Source organism: Molothrus aeneus, chromosome 1 (assembly GCF_037042795.1).
Source record: "Molothrus aeneus isolate 106 chromosome 1, BPBGC_Maene_1.0, whole genome shotgun sequence".
Classification (NCBI taxonomy): domain Eukaryota; kingdom Metazoa; phylum Chordata; class Aves; order Passeriformes; family Icteridae; genus Molothrus; species Molothrus aeneus.
This window is the reverse complement of record NC_089646.1, coordinates 75,557,770-75,575,618: the sequence shown is the minus strand read 5'-3', so window position 1 is coordinate 75,575,618 and position 17,849 is coordinate 75,557,770. Positions and strand designations below refer to the sequence as shown.

The following is a 17,849-nucleotide window of genomic DNA, read 5'->3' as shown; positions in this document are numbered from 1 at the left end:
AAAAATGAAGCAGGTGTTCAATGGTGATGGAAGTAATGTAATGGTATGTTTTCAAGACAGTGTTTAGTCCCTTTCAGGCTTTTCATTGTATGACTGTTTATTTTTTTTAATACAAAGTTAATTGATTAAAAGATTCCAAAGACTGAAACTCATCTACTTGAGAGACTACTCCAAGAGATCATGGGTCCCAAAGACCATCTTTCTTTAGGAAGAAATTCTTTACAGAAAGGCTGGTTAGATCTCTTGCCTACCCAGGGAGCTGGAGGAGTCACTATCACTGAAGGTGTTCAAGGAATGGCTGGATGCGGCATTTAGTGTCATGGTGTAGTGGAAAAGGTGGTGTTTGGTTATAGGTTGGATTTGATGAAGTCAAGGTCCTTTCCAGCCTAATTGATCCTACAATTCTGCAATTCTCTATGGTTTGAATAATAACTGAATGACTTGGTTTCTGCCTAATCTACCCTGTGAACGTGAAACACGTACAGAATTAGAGATACACAGAGAGTCCTGTTCCAAAAGCTTCTATAAACTGAAAGGAAAAATTGATTGAATATGTGAGGTCTTGAAACATGAAGTGGGAGTAATGCGTCTTTTATTTGATCTCTGAGTGAACACTAAGGCAATTTCTAGCAGACTTTAAACCCCCCCCCAAAAAAAAACCCCAGCAGTCTGATGCACAGCATATCTACAGCCCAGAATATGAGCTAATTTAACAGGCCTTTAAAAGTCAGGAAGGATCTTTTCCCCATTGCCAAAGAAAAAGTCAAAATTACAGGGGACTAAATAAATCCACTTCATACAACTTGTTCTGGGCTCTCTATCCATAAGGATGCTTCACCATTTTAGTATCCTTAAGTGCTAAAGTTGTGCTATGATATTCCAAGTAGGAATACCAGTAATAACCAGTACCTGGTTACATCACTGAGAGACTTTGGACAATTTTAATTGTGAAGAACATGATCCTGAGACTCACAGTCCCCAAGTCCCCTGCTGGTATGTTGTTTAGTGGTTGGTATTCAGATATCAAGTCTAAACTAGGAATTAGAGAAGGGAAATACTATATTGATACAGACTAAAGATTGTATTTTCATGATCAGAGCTCCACAAAGCTGAGACAAAGGTTTACAAAATTGTATTAATCAGCTTAGGCTATTTAGCTTTCTGTGAGCTAATCCTCTTAGCTCAGATGCCAGGTAGGGTAAGATAGTAAAAGGTGGGTTGTTCCTACTCAAACTAATCTTTGGGCCTGAATCTTTATATAGCCCAACTATTCTCCTTCCTCATACATAAAAAAAAAGGCTTAGTCTTACAATCATTTTATGAATTACACAGAGTTTTTACTGCTAAACAATTACATCTGAGGGAGGAAAAAACCCCTACAAACTTAAACTAAACCATAACACTAAAATCCCCACATTCCAATCATGTATCTACTGGAGAATATTCCATAGATTTTTCTCTACAAAAACTATCATAGAACAGTACTCACAAGTTCTAAATTGTTATAAGTAACAAATATCTTTGTTTAGATATTCTGCAATGCAAACAGGATTCATAAGAGCTTTTTATATTCACATGTGAAAAAATATTACGGTAATGTATAGAAGTGGAGTTTGAGGTATTGATTTTTTATATAATATCATTCACTGCTTACTTTCAAATACACATTTTTCCAAATGTTTGGAGACCAATATTTCTTAAAATACTTCTAGGTTACCTGTACACATCTAAATACTTCAGCACTTGGAGGTCAAGTTATTTATTCGAGATATATTTAGACATTAGAGTGTGAGAATAAAACCAGCAATTTCCAAAACACCTATTTTTTTTCAACCTGCTACTTGAAATAACAAAGGATACACTGCCTAGTTGAATAAAATTTCTCTTTCCATGTTTTACAGAGAAGCTATCTTCTTTTTTACTTTAAATATTATTATCCCATTTTATTGCATATTGTGAAGAAATTGTTTGTCCAAAATGAGGTATAAACGGACTTTGACTTTGCAAAGTCAAATTTACAAATGCAGAAAATCCCAAACACACCCATTTCCATACAAAATCCTGTTCATACATTAATATAACTTTTCCATACTATTTATATAAGTATATATACTATTAATATAAGTATTCCCATACTATTTTCCCAGAGGAGCTGAATTTTTCACAGCAACCTTCATATGAACCTTTAAGTATTACAATTATCATTCAATATATGAGATCTGGGAAATATTTAGATAGCAAGAATAAAAATTAAAATTATTCACTTTCTCATGACTTTTAATTCTCTTATAAACATATCTGAATTTTCATGCTTTATAGATAATTAATCCTCAGCTGACTTAGAATCTACAACAAATCATCTTCCAATGATCAAATAACACAGAAACAAACAAGTTCTAAAATTAAAAAGTAACTTCCAAGTAACCAAGGTACCTATTACTCTCAGTTTAAGGAGGTAGATGATCTTATTTGTTCTTTTGGACTACCCTAGCTGTAAGTGAAGTAGAGGAATTAAGTGCTTTGCGTAAGAGTACCCTTAATTCCTGGCAGTGCTTTGAATGATGTACACTAACAGAGTGCACTTTGAAGAAAGTGTGGCCATGCATAACACAGCAAAGATTAATGTCTACAGAAGAGATGAAGGTCTTGTTGTTTCCTCAGGGGAGGAATCATTTCGTTACAGTCACAGCTCCAGTTATATGACCAACATACATAATATGAGATCAGAATGTAATACATATTGGAAAGAAAGGATACACACAGCCAGCTTTAACCACTTGAAATAGGAGCACAAAAAAAAAAAAAAGCTCCTTTATAACATTACACTGGTGTCTTGCCTGTGTGAGATTTCTTCTCCAGATCATTCAGCCATTTCAAAGGCTATTCCATAGCTATTCATTTTAGATAGGGTATAGGTATCCTGCTTTAAGATCCTGAATTTAGATTGCTAAACTCTGATGAGTGAACACATCCACAGCCTCTGATATCAAAATCAATTTTTCAAGCTTAAGGATGTTAATCTTTATTAACTTTGTTCACCTTCATTAGTTACACTCAAATGGAAGAAAACATTCCCATGGCTTACCTTCCTCTCTCTCTTTCATATTTCTCTTATGAAAGAGGGCATTCTTTTATTCAATCCTGCAAACAGCAGAATTTTATCTAAACAGGTAATTCTGTGCATTAGAGGAATTCACAGCCACCTTCATCATCCATTTTTAAATGCAGCTGGTTTTACAGAGCTCCAGTTGTTATGGCACTCTGGAGTCTAAGCACTAGTGAAATTAAATGGAAGTTAGGTTATTAAATTATTTGCAATCTCCGTTCCTGAGTATTTACAAGGCAAATATATGGTACTCTAGGTTTAACCTCCATAATTCTGTCTGAACTTTAGGAAGCATTCCAGCACATTGATCAAGCCTTGTTTATGCTGCTCTTTACAGTTAAGCATTTGCTCTGCTAAGCAACGTTTAAAGAAATTGAGGTACCTCTGATTCTATGTAAATACACAGGTCAGGTTTACTCTGATGCATCCAAACCCTGTTGGACATAGCATCATACCTGGATTGGAGTAGTCATTTATAGCAGAAACAATAAACATTCAGAGACTTCTTTTAAAAACAAGCCTTTATCCCATTCCTGAAAAGAGACATCACAGTGAAGTTGCAATACAAGAAGGAAGTATATCAAAGTTTCATTTAGATCCCCTACAACCACTTTGAAGTGTTTATGATTGAAAGTCACAGCAACCACAAGATATCCAAAACCTTTACTTCAGCCAAAAATCAAAGTCAGAGAAAGAAAAAAATATGAAGATAGGATAATAGCTGCAAAAAGGTGATGACAGACTGAAAGAGAAACAAGTCATGGCTTTCTCATAAAAGCAATCTCTTCATTATATTTTTATCAGGTTTGTTATTTTTCACATTTTAGTATTAGACTAGAAACTCAGATATTTCCAGTTTATGACTGCAAGAAAAAAAATTTTTAATACAAAAATTTTATTAAAATGCATATGCAGACCTAAAACTAGAATGGATTACCTGTGTGGAGTTTTTCAAAATACTATTGTGATCTTTATAACTGTGCAAGAAGAATCATAGAGAAAAAAACTTCAAACCAGATATTTTCTTAGAGAAAGAAACGTCAATATTTGAGATGTATATGATTGGGTTTGTTTACTTTGAATTAGAAGTGAAAGTCTGGAATTCAACTGTTTATGGGAAACCTGTACACCTAAAGGAGGGAGTTTATTACAGTGCCAGAGCTGTGTTGCCTCAGCTGCTTTTCTATTGATTAGCCATGCTGTCACAGGATGTCAGTCGTCTCTTGAATTGTGATTGTTCTTTACATGTACTAATAGGCGAGCCATTAGAGGTTAATTAAAAAAAAAAAGCTGTTAATATACTTACTATGTCAGTAAGTACTTAAAAATCTGTAGGTGGCTGATAAGGCAAACAAAGTGTTATGAAATACTATCAGCTTATATTTCCCTGATCAAATGGAATGTCAAGTTATATATTGTTTTAATTACTGTCACCATAACAATAAAATGAATGGGAACACTCCAAAGCAAAACTAGATGCAAGTCAATATCTAGCTCCTGTTCTAAGACCTTGGTCATACTTCCCATGCATGAGTTAAAAACTATTTGTTTCCCCTCCCACTGTTGTCTATTTGAACAATAAGATAATTGTAGTAGGACATACACATGCTCCACACTTAACACTTATGCTAGCCTACATAATTTCTGGGAACTACCAAATAAAGACAACTGCAAAAACTTTAATGGAGTTGTAAGTATTTACGATATACTAGAAATCAGCTTTAGAAGAACTTTGTATTTAGCTTTATTCTGTATTGTACCTTTTTATCAAAGAAGCACTGAATAGGTTGCCTGAAATCCTTAAATTATGCATGAATAGAAGTTTGAAAAATCTTTGCTATCAAGAAAGTAAAATCATCCAGAAAACCCTTCTATATAGCTTATTGCAGTTTGAAGTCACAGCATAAGAAAAACACTTTTTTCCTGTTCAAAAAAAATTAAATTAACAAACAGCTGAGGAGAGGAAGAACTAAAATTTGGTTAGTTTCTGCCTTCACAAGTAGCAAAGGGATGTTTCTTAGCCTTTTCTTCACCACCCAGGAACAAATTCCTTGCCACAGTTTCCCTTTACTTACATCAATTCACAGCTATTAAAAATTCCTGATTCTTGTCTTAGCCATCTTTTAATCATTGAAGCATAGAATTGTTAGATTTGGAAGAGAGCTTGAGTATCACCTAGTAATAACCCTGTACCAGGGACACCTTCCACTAGACCAGGTTGCATGAAATCCCATCCAACATGGTTTTGAACACCTCCAGGGATGAGGCATCCACAACTTCCCTGGGCAACACATTCCAGTGCCTGCCCACCTTCATTGTTGAAGAGGTAACCCCTATTTTTGAAGGGGTAACTACCAGGCACTGGGAATTCCACCAAACTGCTGTGGCTTCTCAAATATGGACAGCAGTTTAGCTACTTTCTCCACCAGTTTCCTCAGGACACACAGATTTGTCTTATCAGGTTCCATGGGTTTGTGCACTCTCTTGTTTCTTAGATGGTCTCAGACCTGATCTTCTCCTATAGCAGGTGGTTCTTCACTCTGTCAGTTCCTGCCTTTACCTTCTGTGTGTGTGGCTCAGACAGCACAGCTGAAGCACTTATAAGGAAAGACTGAGACAAAAAAGTTGTTGAGCACCTCTACCTTCTTCAAATCCCAGAAAATTAGATTTCCCTTTTCCCCTTATGAAGTGGGGCCATATTTTCCCTAGTCTTCATTTTATTACAGACATAACCCATAGGAGCTTTACTTCATGCCATTGACACCTGTGGTCAGGTTTAATTCTGTCAGGGCATTAGGCTTCCTAACCTGATCCCTGGCTGTCCAGACAATCTCTTTATACTCCTCCAGACTACCTGTCCCTGCTTCCATGCTCTCCAAGCTTGCTTTGTGTTTCTTTTAGTCCAGGACACCTTTTTTCCGTCCATTAACCTCCTGGTCATTTTGTCTGTCTTCCTCTTTGTTGGGATGTATAACTCCTGAACTTGGTGGAGGTGATCCTTGAATATCAACCAACTTGCTTGGGCTCCTCTTCTCTCCAGGGCTTTATTCCATGCTACTCTACCAAGCAGACTCCTGGAAAGGCCAAGTTTGTTCTTCTAAAGTCCAGGTTATACAGAGTTTGGTGTGCACCCTCCTCACAGCCTTCAGTACCTTGAAATCAGCAATTGGATGGTTACAGCAGCTGTAACCAGATGCACATACCCCACAGCACCTCTTGGTAAAAACAGGGTTCAGCAAAGCACTTCTCCTTGTTGGCTCCTCTATCACATGGAGAAGGATGCTACTATTAATGAATTCCATGAACCTCCAACAGACACAGAATCACAGAATGATGAGGTTGGAAGAGACCTCTAAGATCGAGTCCAACCTATGCCCTAACACCTCAATTAGACTATAGCACCAAGTGCCATGTCCAGTCTTTTTTTAAACACATCCAGAGATGGCAATTCCACCACCTCCCTGGGAAGAGCTTTCCAGTACTTTATTATTCTTTCTGTGAATTTTTTTTTCCTAATATCTAACCTATACCTTCCCTGACATAGCTTGAGACTGCATCCTCTGGTTCTGTCCGTTGCTGCCTGGTGGAAGAGACTGATCCCCACCTGTCTACAACCTCCCTTCAGGAAGTTGTAGAGAGCAATAAGGTCACCTCTAAGCCTCCTCTTCTCCAGGCTAAACAACCCCAGTTCCTTCAAACGTTCTTCATAGGGCTCGTGTTCCAAGCCCCTCACCAGCCTCGCTGCCCTCCTCTGGATGCGCTCAAGTATCTCAATGTCCTTCCCAAACTGAGGGCCCAGAACTGGACACAGCACTCAAGATGTGGTCTCACCAGCACCGAGTACAGGGGAAGAATGACCTCCCTGCTCCTGCTGGCCACAAAATTCCTAATGCAGGCCAGGATACCACTGGCCTTCTTGGCCACCAGGGCACATTGCTTGCTCACATTCAACTGGCAGTCCACCAGCTCCCCCAGGTCCCTTTCCGCCTGAACACTATCCAACCATGCTCTGGCTGACATGCCAGGTCCTGTTTGCCCACTCTGCTCCTCGTGCTCCTCAGGGCTGCTCTCTGTGGGCATTGGGGGTGACACCATTCTTCCTTGCCACACACACACACCTCATCAGCTGCTCCATGAGAGCTGCCACTTCCTTGCAGGTCTCAGCACTGCCTGGGTTTTCTGTAGGTCAGGACCACTCCTTTCCTCCATACACTATGATACCCTGCGCTGCTACAGAATGTGCCTGCTGTTCAATCTGCAATTAATGTTTTATTAATAACAATGTGGTCTATAACCATAAAGCCCAGCATGATGAATATTAATAGTTGGAAAGATGATAAAAATTTCAGAGCTAAGCACATGTGATTCATTAATATGAGGGGATCATCATAAAGGTCTACTAGACTAAAATGTAGAGTTAAAAGGCCTTTTTAAAAAAAAAATGCCTTTGTAGTGATCAAAACATCACTTGGTGCACTGATATTCATACTAATTGACAGCAGCACAACCAGTTTTCCATTAGACCTACTGCTTTCTCCCTCCTCACTCCAGCTTGACTCTTTGCTGGGTAGATCTCCCACATCTAGGCTCTCAGCTTTATATTGATATTTAGTTGAACATACAAGATACTTCCCCTCACTGTGTTCCCCAACCCTTATTCCCCTCTTCCCAACAGACTACACTGTTTTTTTTGCCTATAAATTAGATAGAAGCCTTAGATATAAGCAGGCTTCTAAAATTGTGTTGGTTTCAGCTAGATCCAGAACACAGTATGAATCATCTAAATCTAACCTTAACTCCTTTGAGTGAAGTAACTACGCAAGAAAACAGAACTTTTAAGGCGTCTTTCCCTTCAGAAAAAAAAACAATCTGAGTATCTGCATCACATTCTACCTGCCCCATTAGAGTAGATGGTGGCTCTGTTTTTCACACAGAAGATAAGTAAGCATGTTAAGTTTAATTGCATTAGAAAGCATGAAGCATGAAATACTCCTAAAAAAACAGTTTTAAAAACTAGTTGTGAGAAGTTCTGAATTGGACTGCAATTAGAAATAATGTATGTAGTCGGAAAAAACATGCCTTTGTAGAATTACCTCTTAGAATTACCTTTCTTTGTACTAAACCTGAGGATTTTTAGGACAATACCTTGGATTTTAGACATTTCAACTCCTGTAACATGTGCTGCTTCTGTAATTTTCCCCTAAAAATTGATTAGTGTTGTTGTTGTGGTTTGCATTTGCCTGTTTGGTTTTCCCCTTTGATTCAGAGTTGTGGTCTAGTCCAGGTTTCAGTTATTTGTCAGTCATTGTACCCCTCCCCTGTTCCCCTGGTTACCTGTCATGTCCCCTCCTCTGGCTACCTGCCCGTCACTCGGCGCCCCTTCCTCCTTTTCCAGAAACTTCTGGCCGGGGTGTCGAGTGATTGGTCCAGGGGCCAGGGCCCCACCCGCAACTTTCTCCCATTGGATGTTAACGGTTGTCAATCTTCAATGTATCTCTTGTACCCCTTTTTGATTTGCTGCTCCTGGTTCCGCCCTTTCCGTATAAAACCTGAGGTTTTTCCCTGCCTCGGGGCTCAGTCTTCGGCTCAGCCTCCGGCTCCCCGACCCGTCACTACCCCTCCCAATAAAACCTTCCCCCCGAAGACCTGAGTCGCCCTTTCTTCCGCGCCTGCAGCCCCGGAGTTTTCCCACCCGCGACCGACTGCCCACAAGCTTAACACCGCTTGGGCACAAGGCCTGGGCTTCGAGTCTGGGCAGTGCCCTATTGGCTGGAGATCGGCTGGACCTTGCTCCTAGCCTGGGCTCATCAATTATCTTCAGGCCGCTGCTCCAGTTCTGGCGCCCAACGTGGGGCCCCCCCCCCCTCGCCCGACAGCTCCTGACCAGCACTTCGGGTCAGTAGAGCCCAGAACACCATCGGTACGCGGACCCCACGGGCAGGATTACAAAAATCCCTTGGCCGCGGAACTACCCTGAGGTTGAGCAGGCTTCGCTTCTGAAGCAGCGCTCCCCGGGGATTTCGGACGGCAGCTCCAGCACCCGGAGTCGTCCCTGCTGCAGGACCTCCTCCGCCCCAGTTTTCCGTTTGCCACCCCCGGACTGGTGAGTGTTTCGTCGCTCTCCCTGTCGCCTCCTTTCCTCCCTCGGTGTTTCGTCGCCTTCCCTTCAGTTTTCTAGGCAGGGGCCGGTGGGTAGCACCCTTTTTCTATTTTTCGTTTTCCTTAACTGGTGCGGGGAAGGCTGGGCTGTGGCTGCTGATCTGTAACATCTTATTGAGCTATGGGTGCTAAGCTCTCAGCAGCCCAGAAAGGGCTTTTCTTCCAAGTTGCGGGTGTCCTTGCTAGGGGGGGTGTTTCTTTTAACAAAAAAGAAGTTAAGAAGTTAGTTAGATGGATCTCCTCTGAGTTCCCCGAAGTCTCCCCTGCCTTGATCCAAGATCCTGCCTTTTGGCGGAGAGTCTCTAAGAGACTCTCGGAGTTGGTCAGGGCAGGGGACGCCTCGTTCTCTCAATTGGCATTTTTATCAACTCAAATTAAAAATATTTTGAGAACAAAAGGGGACTCAGAGAGACCAAAAGTTACGTTTGGTTGTCTCCCCAGTTCGAGTTCTGCTCCCTTTACCCCTAACCCCTCTTCCCACCCCTCTAAAAGTAAATCCGGGATTCTGAAGAGTGCAGCTCGCCCTCCCAGCCAGGTGCAGGAGACTCAGTCGTCTCCTGGCCCTCTTCGGAATTCCCCGTCCCCCCGCCCTAGGAGTCCTGGCCAGACTCCTAGGGACTCCTCATCTTCTCCTGTTTCCCCAGCCCAGTCTCCTGTTTCCCCAGTTCTCGTCCGGAAATCCCCAGTTCTTAGTTCCCCGTGTTCACAGTCCCCAGTTGCTAAATCCCCAGTTCAGTCCCGGTTGCCTCCAGTGACGCAAAATGGCTCCCAGGGAGCCCAAGATGGAGGCGACCGCATGGCTGAGTCGGCGGGAAAACCCCTTTCTTCTTCCCAGAACCCCTTCCTACAGACTTCCAACCCCTTCCTGCCGCTCAGCCACTCCCATAGTCCCGCCTTTTCGCCCTGCCCCTTTCTTAGTCCCTCCTCCTTCCCAGACCCCTCCTCCGTACCTCCCATTCTTCCTCCCACCTATCCACCCATTTCTCCTCCCTCATTTCCCACCGTGGCTCCTCCCCTGGTACCTCCCACGACTCCACCCCCTGTCGCTCCGCCTCCTGTTCATCACTATGTCCCACCTCCTGACTCCGCCTCCTGGGAGGGTCCTTCAACATCAGACCTCCCTCCCCAGATTCCCAGCCACGCCCCTGCCTCCCTCCCTTCCGGTTCCCACGCTCCCCCTTCCGGTTCCCACGGTCCGGGGTCCGAGGGGAAAAAGGGGGGGGCCGGGAACCAGGAACCGGGATCCGCTGCCACACCATCGGCAGCCCCAGTCGTTTATCACCCTGAGGGAGACGGTGGGGCGCGCAGGCAGTGGGTCCCCCTTAACCATACGCAGATCAAAGAGCTGGTCAAGGCCCAAAAGGACTATGGCCGGGACAACGAATATTTCCGGGGAGTGTTGCAGGCGACACTCTCCGAGGCTGACGTCACCCCCTATGACATCCGGCGCCTCTTCACATGTCTGCTCAATCCTACCGAGCGGGCGATGTGGGAGGCTGCCTGGAAGAGGGGAGTGACAGAAGCTCTCCCGGGCCTGTGGGGTCAACCCCACACTGGGGTGGACCTCATGGGGAATGTCCTCGCAATTGACCAGCTCTTGGGGACCGGGAACTGGGAGGATGGGCACTCGCAGGCGAGTAGCCTACCCCAGGAAGCGCTCCGGGTGACGGCCCGCGCAGCCGAGAAGGCGTTCCTGGCGCTGCCGGGGGCGGCCCCCTCTCTCTCCTTTTCTAGGATCTTCCAGGGCACAGAAGAGCCTTTCCTCGACTTCGTCGAGAAGTTGAGGAGAGCTGTTGAGCAGCAGGTGGCCGATGAGGGTGCCCGGGAACATATCATCAGGGAGGTGGCGTCCTCCAATTGTAACACCGCATGCCGAGACGCCATCCTTAGCCTCCCGGTACACCCGGCCCCCTCGCTGCATGACCTGCTTGAAGTCTGCGCCCGGAAGGTCCACATCCTACCAACTAGAGAAGGAGAGAAGAGGAGACCATCACCGCCCCGAGTCGCCGCCGCAGATGAAACATCGGGAGACGCTTTCGCCGGGGCCACCAGCCGTCAACCCACCCCGGGAGCTACCGCTGCCACCGCACCTTGTCACCTGTGCGGACAAATAGGGCACTGGATGCCAGACTGCCCGTTACGGCGGGAATTTTACGAGTTCAGGAGAGCCAGGGGACAGAGGGGGACTCTCCCGCCAAAAAACTAGGGACAGAGCGCAGTTCCCCCCTGCGCCACGACATAAATAAGGCGGGGAATATAACATCGCGCAGGGAGGGGAGGAATCAGGGACCGCCGCCGTCAAAATCGGACATTTCCGTACCGGATGTGACTTTAACTAACACGCTTCAAACTAAGCCGATTCTAACTACCTTTTCTGCTTTCGGACCTTTCAGGTTGCAGCTTTCGGAGCCGCTACATCTCCGGAACTCCGACTTTCATCTCGTCGCTGTGAACCCGGAATGCCCAGGTAACTGGGGACGGATCCGATGTAAGTACGTCGTGGTCGGAGACACCAAGCACACACCACTGGCAGTGAACATCATTCCGGGTCTCCTACCATCGGACCCGGAGATGTTCGCTGTCGGGCTGCATTGTGTCCAACCCCCGGTCTTCCTGCCCAAAGGGCAGGTGATTGCGCAAGCAATCCCTGTCCCTGAAGTGACTTGGGCCATTGGTCACCCCCCATCCGATCAGAGTTTTGCAGTAGCATGGGCCCAAGTCTTGGGGCAGGAGAGACCACACCTCAGTTGCTATATTTCAAAAGGGGGAGAAGGCAAGCCGCTCAAAGGCTTGTTGGACACAGGGGCAGATGTGACGATCATTCCCTCTCGGGAATGGCCGTCACATTGGGAGTTGCAAAGCGCGCCAGGACACATCCGAGGTGTTGGGGGCTTACAATTGGCTAGGCAATCAAGGAGCATCGTACAAATTACGGGGCCGGATGGGCAATTGGCATCAGTGCGCCCATTCGTTCTAGATTATACGGAGCCCTTGTTGGGGAGGGACCTTTTGGCCCAATGGGGAGCCCGAATTGACCTTCCAGGGGCTCCTCAGGTTTTTCGGGCAGCGGTCACTGACGAGCGCCCTACCTGGAAACTGAATTGGAGATCAGACAAACCAGTACAGGTAGTGCAGTGGCCGCTCAACAAACAAAAATTGGCGGCGCTCAACGAGCTCGTAAAGGAGCAGTTACTTAAAGGCAACCTGGTGGAGACCACCTCCCCGTGGAACTCCCCAGTCTTCGTCATCAAAAAGCCCAATAAAGATAAGTGGCGGCTCCTGCACGACCTCCGTCAAATTAATAATATTATAGAAGATATGGGGCCTCTCCAGCCAGGGATGCCGTCCCCAACGATGCTCCCCCAAAATTGGAATTTGGCCGTTGTCGATATCAAAGATTGCTTCTTTCAAATTCCCCTACACCCGGATGATGCCCCGCGTTTTGCGTTCACGGTTCCCGCCACCAACCGTGAGTCCCCAGGCAAGCGCTACCATTGGCGGGTCCTCCCACAAGGCATGAAGAACAGCCCGGTGATCTGCCAATGGTATGTCGCTTCCCTGCTGTCCCCAATCCGAGCAGCCGCAAAAAATGCAATTATTCATCATTACATGGACGACATCTTGGTGTGTGCCCCGACCACAGACGTACTTACACACGTGCTTGACCTGACAATCAATGCATTGGTTGCTGCAGGGTTCGAGCTCCAGCATGATAAGATTCAAAGGATGCCACCCTGGAAATACCTGGGTCTTGAAATAACTAGGCGGACCATTGTTCCCCAAAAATTGGCTATTAAGACAAACATAAAAAACCTAGCGGATGTCCACCAGCTGTGTGGGTCCTTGAATTGGGTGAGGCCTTGGCTGGGTATACCAACTGAAGACCTGGCCCCCCTTTTCAATTTATTGAAAGGGGGAGAGGAGCTTAGTTCTCCGAGGTCCCTCACGCCAGAGGCCCAAGCTGCTCTGGAGAAAATCCAAAAGTCCATCTCGGCCAGGCAGGCCCACAGATATCACCCGGGCCTGCCATTCAAATTTGTTGTTTTAGGGAAACTGCCGCACCTCCATGGGATGATCTTTCAATGGGACATTAACATCAAAGGCAAGGACCGGGGCTTAAGGGATCCCCTCTTGATTATAGAGTGGGTGTTCCTTAGCCATCATAGGTCCAAGAGGATGACACGGCCCGCCGAGTTGGTGGCGGAGCTGATCAGAAAAGCTAGATCAAGGATCAGGGAGCTGGCAGGTGTAGACTTTGAGTGCATCCACATCCCCCTGAAATTCGAATCGGGCCAACTAAAACGGAAAATGCTCGACCATCTCCTGGAAACCAATGAAATGTTGCAATTAGCTTTGGATAGTTACACCGGTCAGATTGCAGTTGATCGGCCGGCCCATAAATTGTTTAATCAAGAATTTACTTTATCCACAAAATCCGTTCAGAGCAGAACCCCTTTGAAGGCTCTGACCGTTTTCACGGACGCGTCTGGAGCATCCCACAAGTCGGTAATGACTTGGAGGGATCCTCAAACTCGGAGGTGGGAGGCCGATGTCACCGAAGTAGAGGGCTCGCCCCAAGTTGCCGAGTTAGACGCAGTCGTCCGGGCTTTCGAGAGGTTCCCTGAACCATTCAATTTGGTTACTGATTCAGCTTATGTCGCCGGTGTAGTATCCAGGGCTGAAAATGCTATCTTGCAGGAGGTGGCGAACATCCCTCTATACAACTTGCTCTCCAAACTTGTTCATCTAGTCTCCCACCGAGAGCAACCGTTTTATGTGATGCACGTCAGGTCGCACACAGATTTGCCGGGGTTCATTGCGGAGGGCAACAGGCGTGCTGACGCCCTTGCCGCTCCTGTTCAATCAGCCCCGCTTCCTGATATCTTTGGTCAGGCGAAGATCAGCCACCAGCGTTTCCATCAGAATGCGCCTGGTCTGGTTCGGCAATTCCATCTCACACGCGAACAGGCCAAGGCCATCGTGGCCACATGTCCCCATTGCCAGTCCCATCAGCTTCCGACCGTCCCCCTTGGGGCGAACCCCCGAGGCCTATCCAGTTGTGAGGTGTGGCAGATGGATGTCACCCATTGTCCCTCCTTTGGCCGTCTTCAGTATGTTCATGTTTCAGTGGATACTTTCTCCGGCGCAGTTTACGCCTCCGCCCACACAGGAGAGAGGGCAGCGGATTGCGAGAAGCATTTGCTTCAAGCATTCGCTGTCCTAGGCATCCCGAAGGTTCTCAAAACAGACAATGGCCCAGCGTATAAATCCAGGGAGCTGCGAAGCTTCCTGCAGCAATGGGGAATAGAGCATAAGACCGGCATCCCCTATTCCCCGACAGGCCAAGCCGTGGTGGAGAGGACCCACCAGAGCCTGAAAAGAGTTTTAGAACAACAACGTTCGGCTGTGAAGGTGGAGTCCCCCCACATCCGTCTCGCACGGGCACTTTTCACGATCAATTTTTTAAATTGTTCGTTTGAGAATTTAAATCCGCCCATAGTGCGACATTTCGGGAAGCACGAGCAGCTGCAACCCAGGGCCAGGCCTCCTGTCCTCATTAGGGATCCGGAGACTTGGAAAACGGAAGGGCCCTTTGACCTCGTGACCTGGGGAAGGGGATACGCTTGCGTGTCCACTCCCTCAGGTCCGAAGTGGATTCCATCAAAGTGGGTAAAGCCCTTCCGCCCTGAGAGGGGTCCGAAACCAGAAAGGGTAAATCAAGTCACCGAAGCGTGTTGGCGGCGGCGGCGGAAGCTATAAGAAGAAGACCACCCTGATTTCAGCCTCAGTTTGTCCTGGACTAGACTCTCTTTACCTGTGCCTCTTCTCATATTTGTTTTCTGTTTGCTTTCAGTTATTTCCCCGCCGGCATGAACCCAATGGTCATCTTAGCTCTCCCGATAGTCCTCCTCGTCGGGACTCTTCCACCATCCGCGAGTCCCTGGATAGTTCCCCAGCCAAGGGCGAACGTGTGGAGGACCCTCGCACAAGCCATGGGCCAGGAGCACATCTGCCTGGACCTAGGCTCGGCTGAAGACCCGATGTCGTCTTGCCTAGTGGGGATCCCTCTGCCTCTTTTTGAGTTTCCCTACCCTTTTAATGTTACTTTAGGATCTTTGTTGCACCGTAATCCACCCCTGATGGTAGATGCCCAAAATGCCTGGAGGGATGGACTCAGAAGCTTGACCCCTCTGCAGTCCGACCCTCCAGAGCTTCATTTAGTTGGCTCCGCAAGGTCTTCTGTTTGCCTTTGGTTTCAGTATGCCCCCTTTATGTCTTCCTCGTACTCAGACATCCGACCATCCAGTCCTGAGTATCGGGCAGCGCGGTGGTGCAATTTTACTATTCGGCTACCATTCGCCTCCACCCTTGGGGTGAAGCCGCTCGCGCTGCCCAGAGGGACCTTTTTTATTTGCGGAGACCGGGCGTGGGCAGGCATCCCCCCTCGTCTGACCGGAGGCGTCTGCACTTTTGGCAAGCTGACGCTGCTTTCCCCCAACGTTACCCAAGTTAGAGATTGGAAAGTTAAGAAGTCACAGTCTGAATTGGCCATTTCCAAAAGAGACCTACGAGATTTCGACCCAGACTGTGATTCTAAAATTGAACATTGGGCCAAGCCAAAATCGATTGCACTCACCATTTTTTTGCCATGGGTGTCAATCGCAAAATCTCTAGGCGAATTGGGCCGCCTAGAATGTTGGGTGGCAAAGCAAGCCAATTTTACTTCAGCCGCGTTGACTGACCTCCTTACAGACGAGGAGATTACTAGGAAGGCGACCCTGCAGAATCGGGCGGCCATCGATTTCCTCCTGCTACTGCACCATCATAGCTGCGAGGAATTCGAGGGCCTGTGCTGCTTAAATCTGTCATCGAAGGCCGAAGATGCGAGGGTCTCCATACGTAAAATGCAAGAACTCGTCCATGAGATCAAGAACGAAACATCAGACTGGCTGGGGAATCTGTTTAAAGGCTGGGGACTATCGGGATGGGCTGGGTCCGTGCTCAAATCTGTTCTGTACGTAGTTTTCGTTGTGGCTGCAATCGTCGCCGCTTGTTCCCTAATGTGGGGGCTGCTTAAGAGACTTGTGTTAAAATTGTCTATGATCGACGTGAATCATTTAGAGCTCCCGGAGGTCAAAGGAGACCCGGCCTCCGCAATAGACTCTGGCAGCGTAAGCGACGAAAGTCTCGACTCAGAGACTGCACGCGAGATGTCAGCCGTCTAATTTCAAAGGGCTCGCTTGCTTTCCCCCCTTCCTTTTTCTTTTTAGACAAAAAAGGGGGAGATGTTGTGGTTTGCATTTGCCTGTTTGGTTTTCCCCTTTGATTCAGAGTTGTGGTCTAGTCCAGGTTTCAGTTATTTGTCAGTCATTGTACCCCTCCCCTGTTCCCCTGGTTACCTGTCATGTCCCCTCCTCTGGCTACCTGCCCGTCACTCGGCGCCCCTTCCTCCTTTTCCAGAAACTTCTGGCCGGGGTGTCGAGTGATTGGTCCAGGGGCCAGGGCCCCACCCGCAACTTTCTCCCATTGGATGTTAACGGTTGTCAATCTTCAATGTATCTCTTGTACCCCTTTTTGATTTGCTGCTCCTGGTTCCGCCCTTTCCGTATAAAACCTGAGGTTTTTCCCTGCCTCGGGGCTCAGTCTTCGGCTCAGCCTCCGGCTCCCCGACCCGTCACTACCCCTCCCAATAAAACCTTCCCCCCGAAGACCTGAGTCGCCCTTTCTTCCGCGCCTGCAGCCCCGGAGTTTTCCCACCCGCGACCGACTGCCCACAAGCTTAACACCGCTTGGGCACAAGGCCTGGGCTTCGAGTCTGGGCAGTGCCCTATTGGCTGGAGATCGGCTGGACCTTGCTCCTAGCCTGGGCTCATCAATTATCTTCAGGCCGCTGCTCCATGTTGTTAAGTATTTACTGTTTTCATTGAAAAGAAGCATTAAGCCTTTATAAGTAACAAGTCGAAGAAGAGTAAAATCTCAGCAATTTAAGACATAATAAAGTAGGAAATACAATGAATATTATGAGCAAATCAAACATGACTGCAGGCTACTTTTATGCCCCATTGTCTTATGTATACTTCTCTTTGTCTCTGAGATAAAGCATGTTCCATTAGTTTGGTACGGTCAAGGAAGAGATCCAACAAAACTTGTACATTTATGAAATTGCAGAGTGGGACACAATTACCATTATGTATTCTTATACAGACATGCTAGAGCTCTTAGCATCCCTGTGTGAAGTCTTTTCTTCTTATTCTAGCATAGAGAAACAGAGAAAGATAGCTATTTTTAATGCATGCATTTACTATTTTCCCCTAATTTTGAAATAGTGCTTATGCTACATTTTTCTTCAGTAAATTTGATGCTAAAATTTACCCTGCCACATTCAAATGTCCAAGTGCATATTCATATTAGTCAAAAATGCAAAGCTACCCAGGCTCCATGATCTCCATAATGTACATGCTTGCCTTTTCTGTTTGCAAGTCTAAAGAGGTCTGCAAGCAACTAGCTTTTATTAATAAATATCTATAACACTATCTCAGTGCATGAACATCAAACAAAAGAAACCTGACTTAAAAAGAATTTT

General features: G+C 46.4%; 1 protein-coding gene across 1 annotated transcript; it reads left to right on the top strand.

The window, feature by feature from the left end:
- Window positions 1–11,387: 11,387 nt before the first annotated feature.
- On the top strand, window positions 11,388–16,974 carry LOC136562562 (uncharacterized). The gene is made up of 2 exons (XM_066559471.1): window positions 11,388–11,732; window positions 15,120–16,974. The coding sequence occupies exons 1-2, from the start codon at window positions 11,725–11,727 to the stop codon at window positions 16,489–16,491; spliced, it is 1,380 nt and encodes a 459-aa protein (XP_066415568.1). The 5' UTR covers window positions 11,388–11,724; the 3' UTR covers window positions 16,492–16,974.
- Window positions 16,975–17,849: the final 875 nt, after the last annotated feature.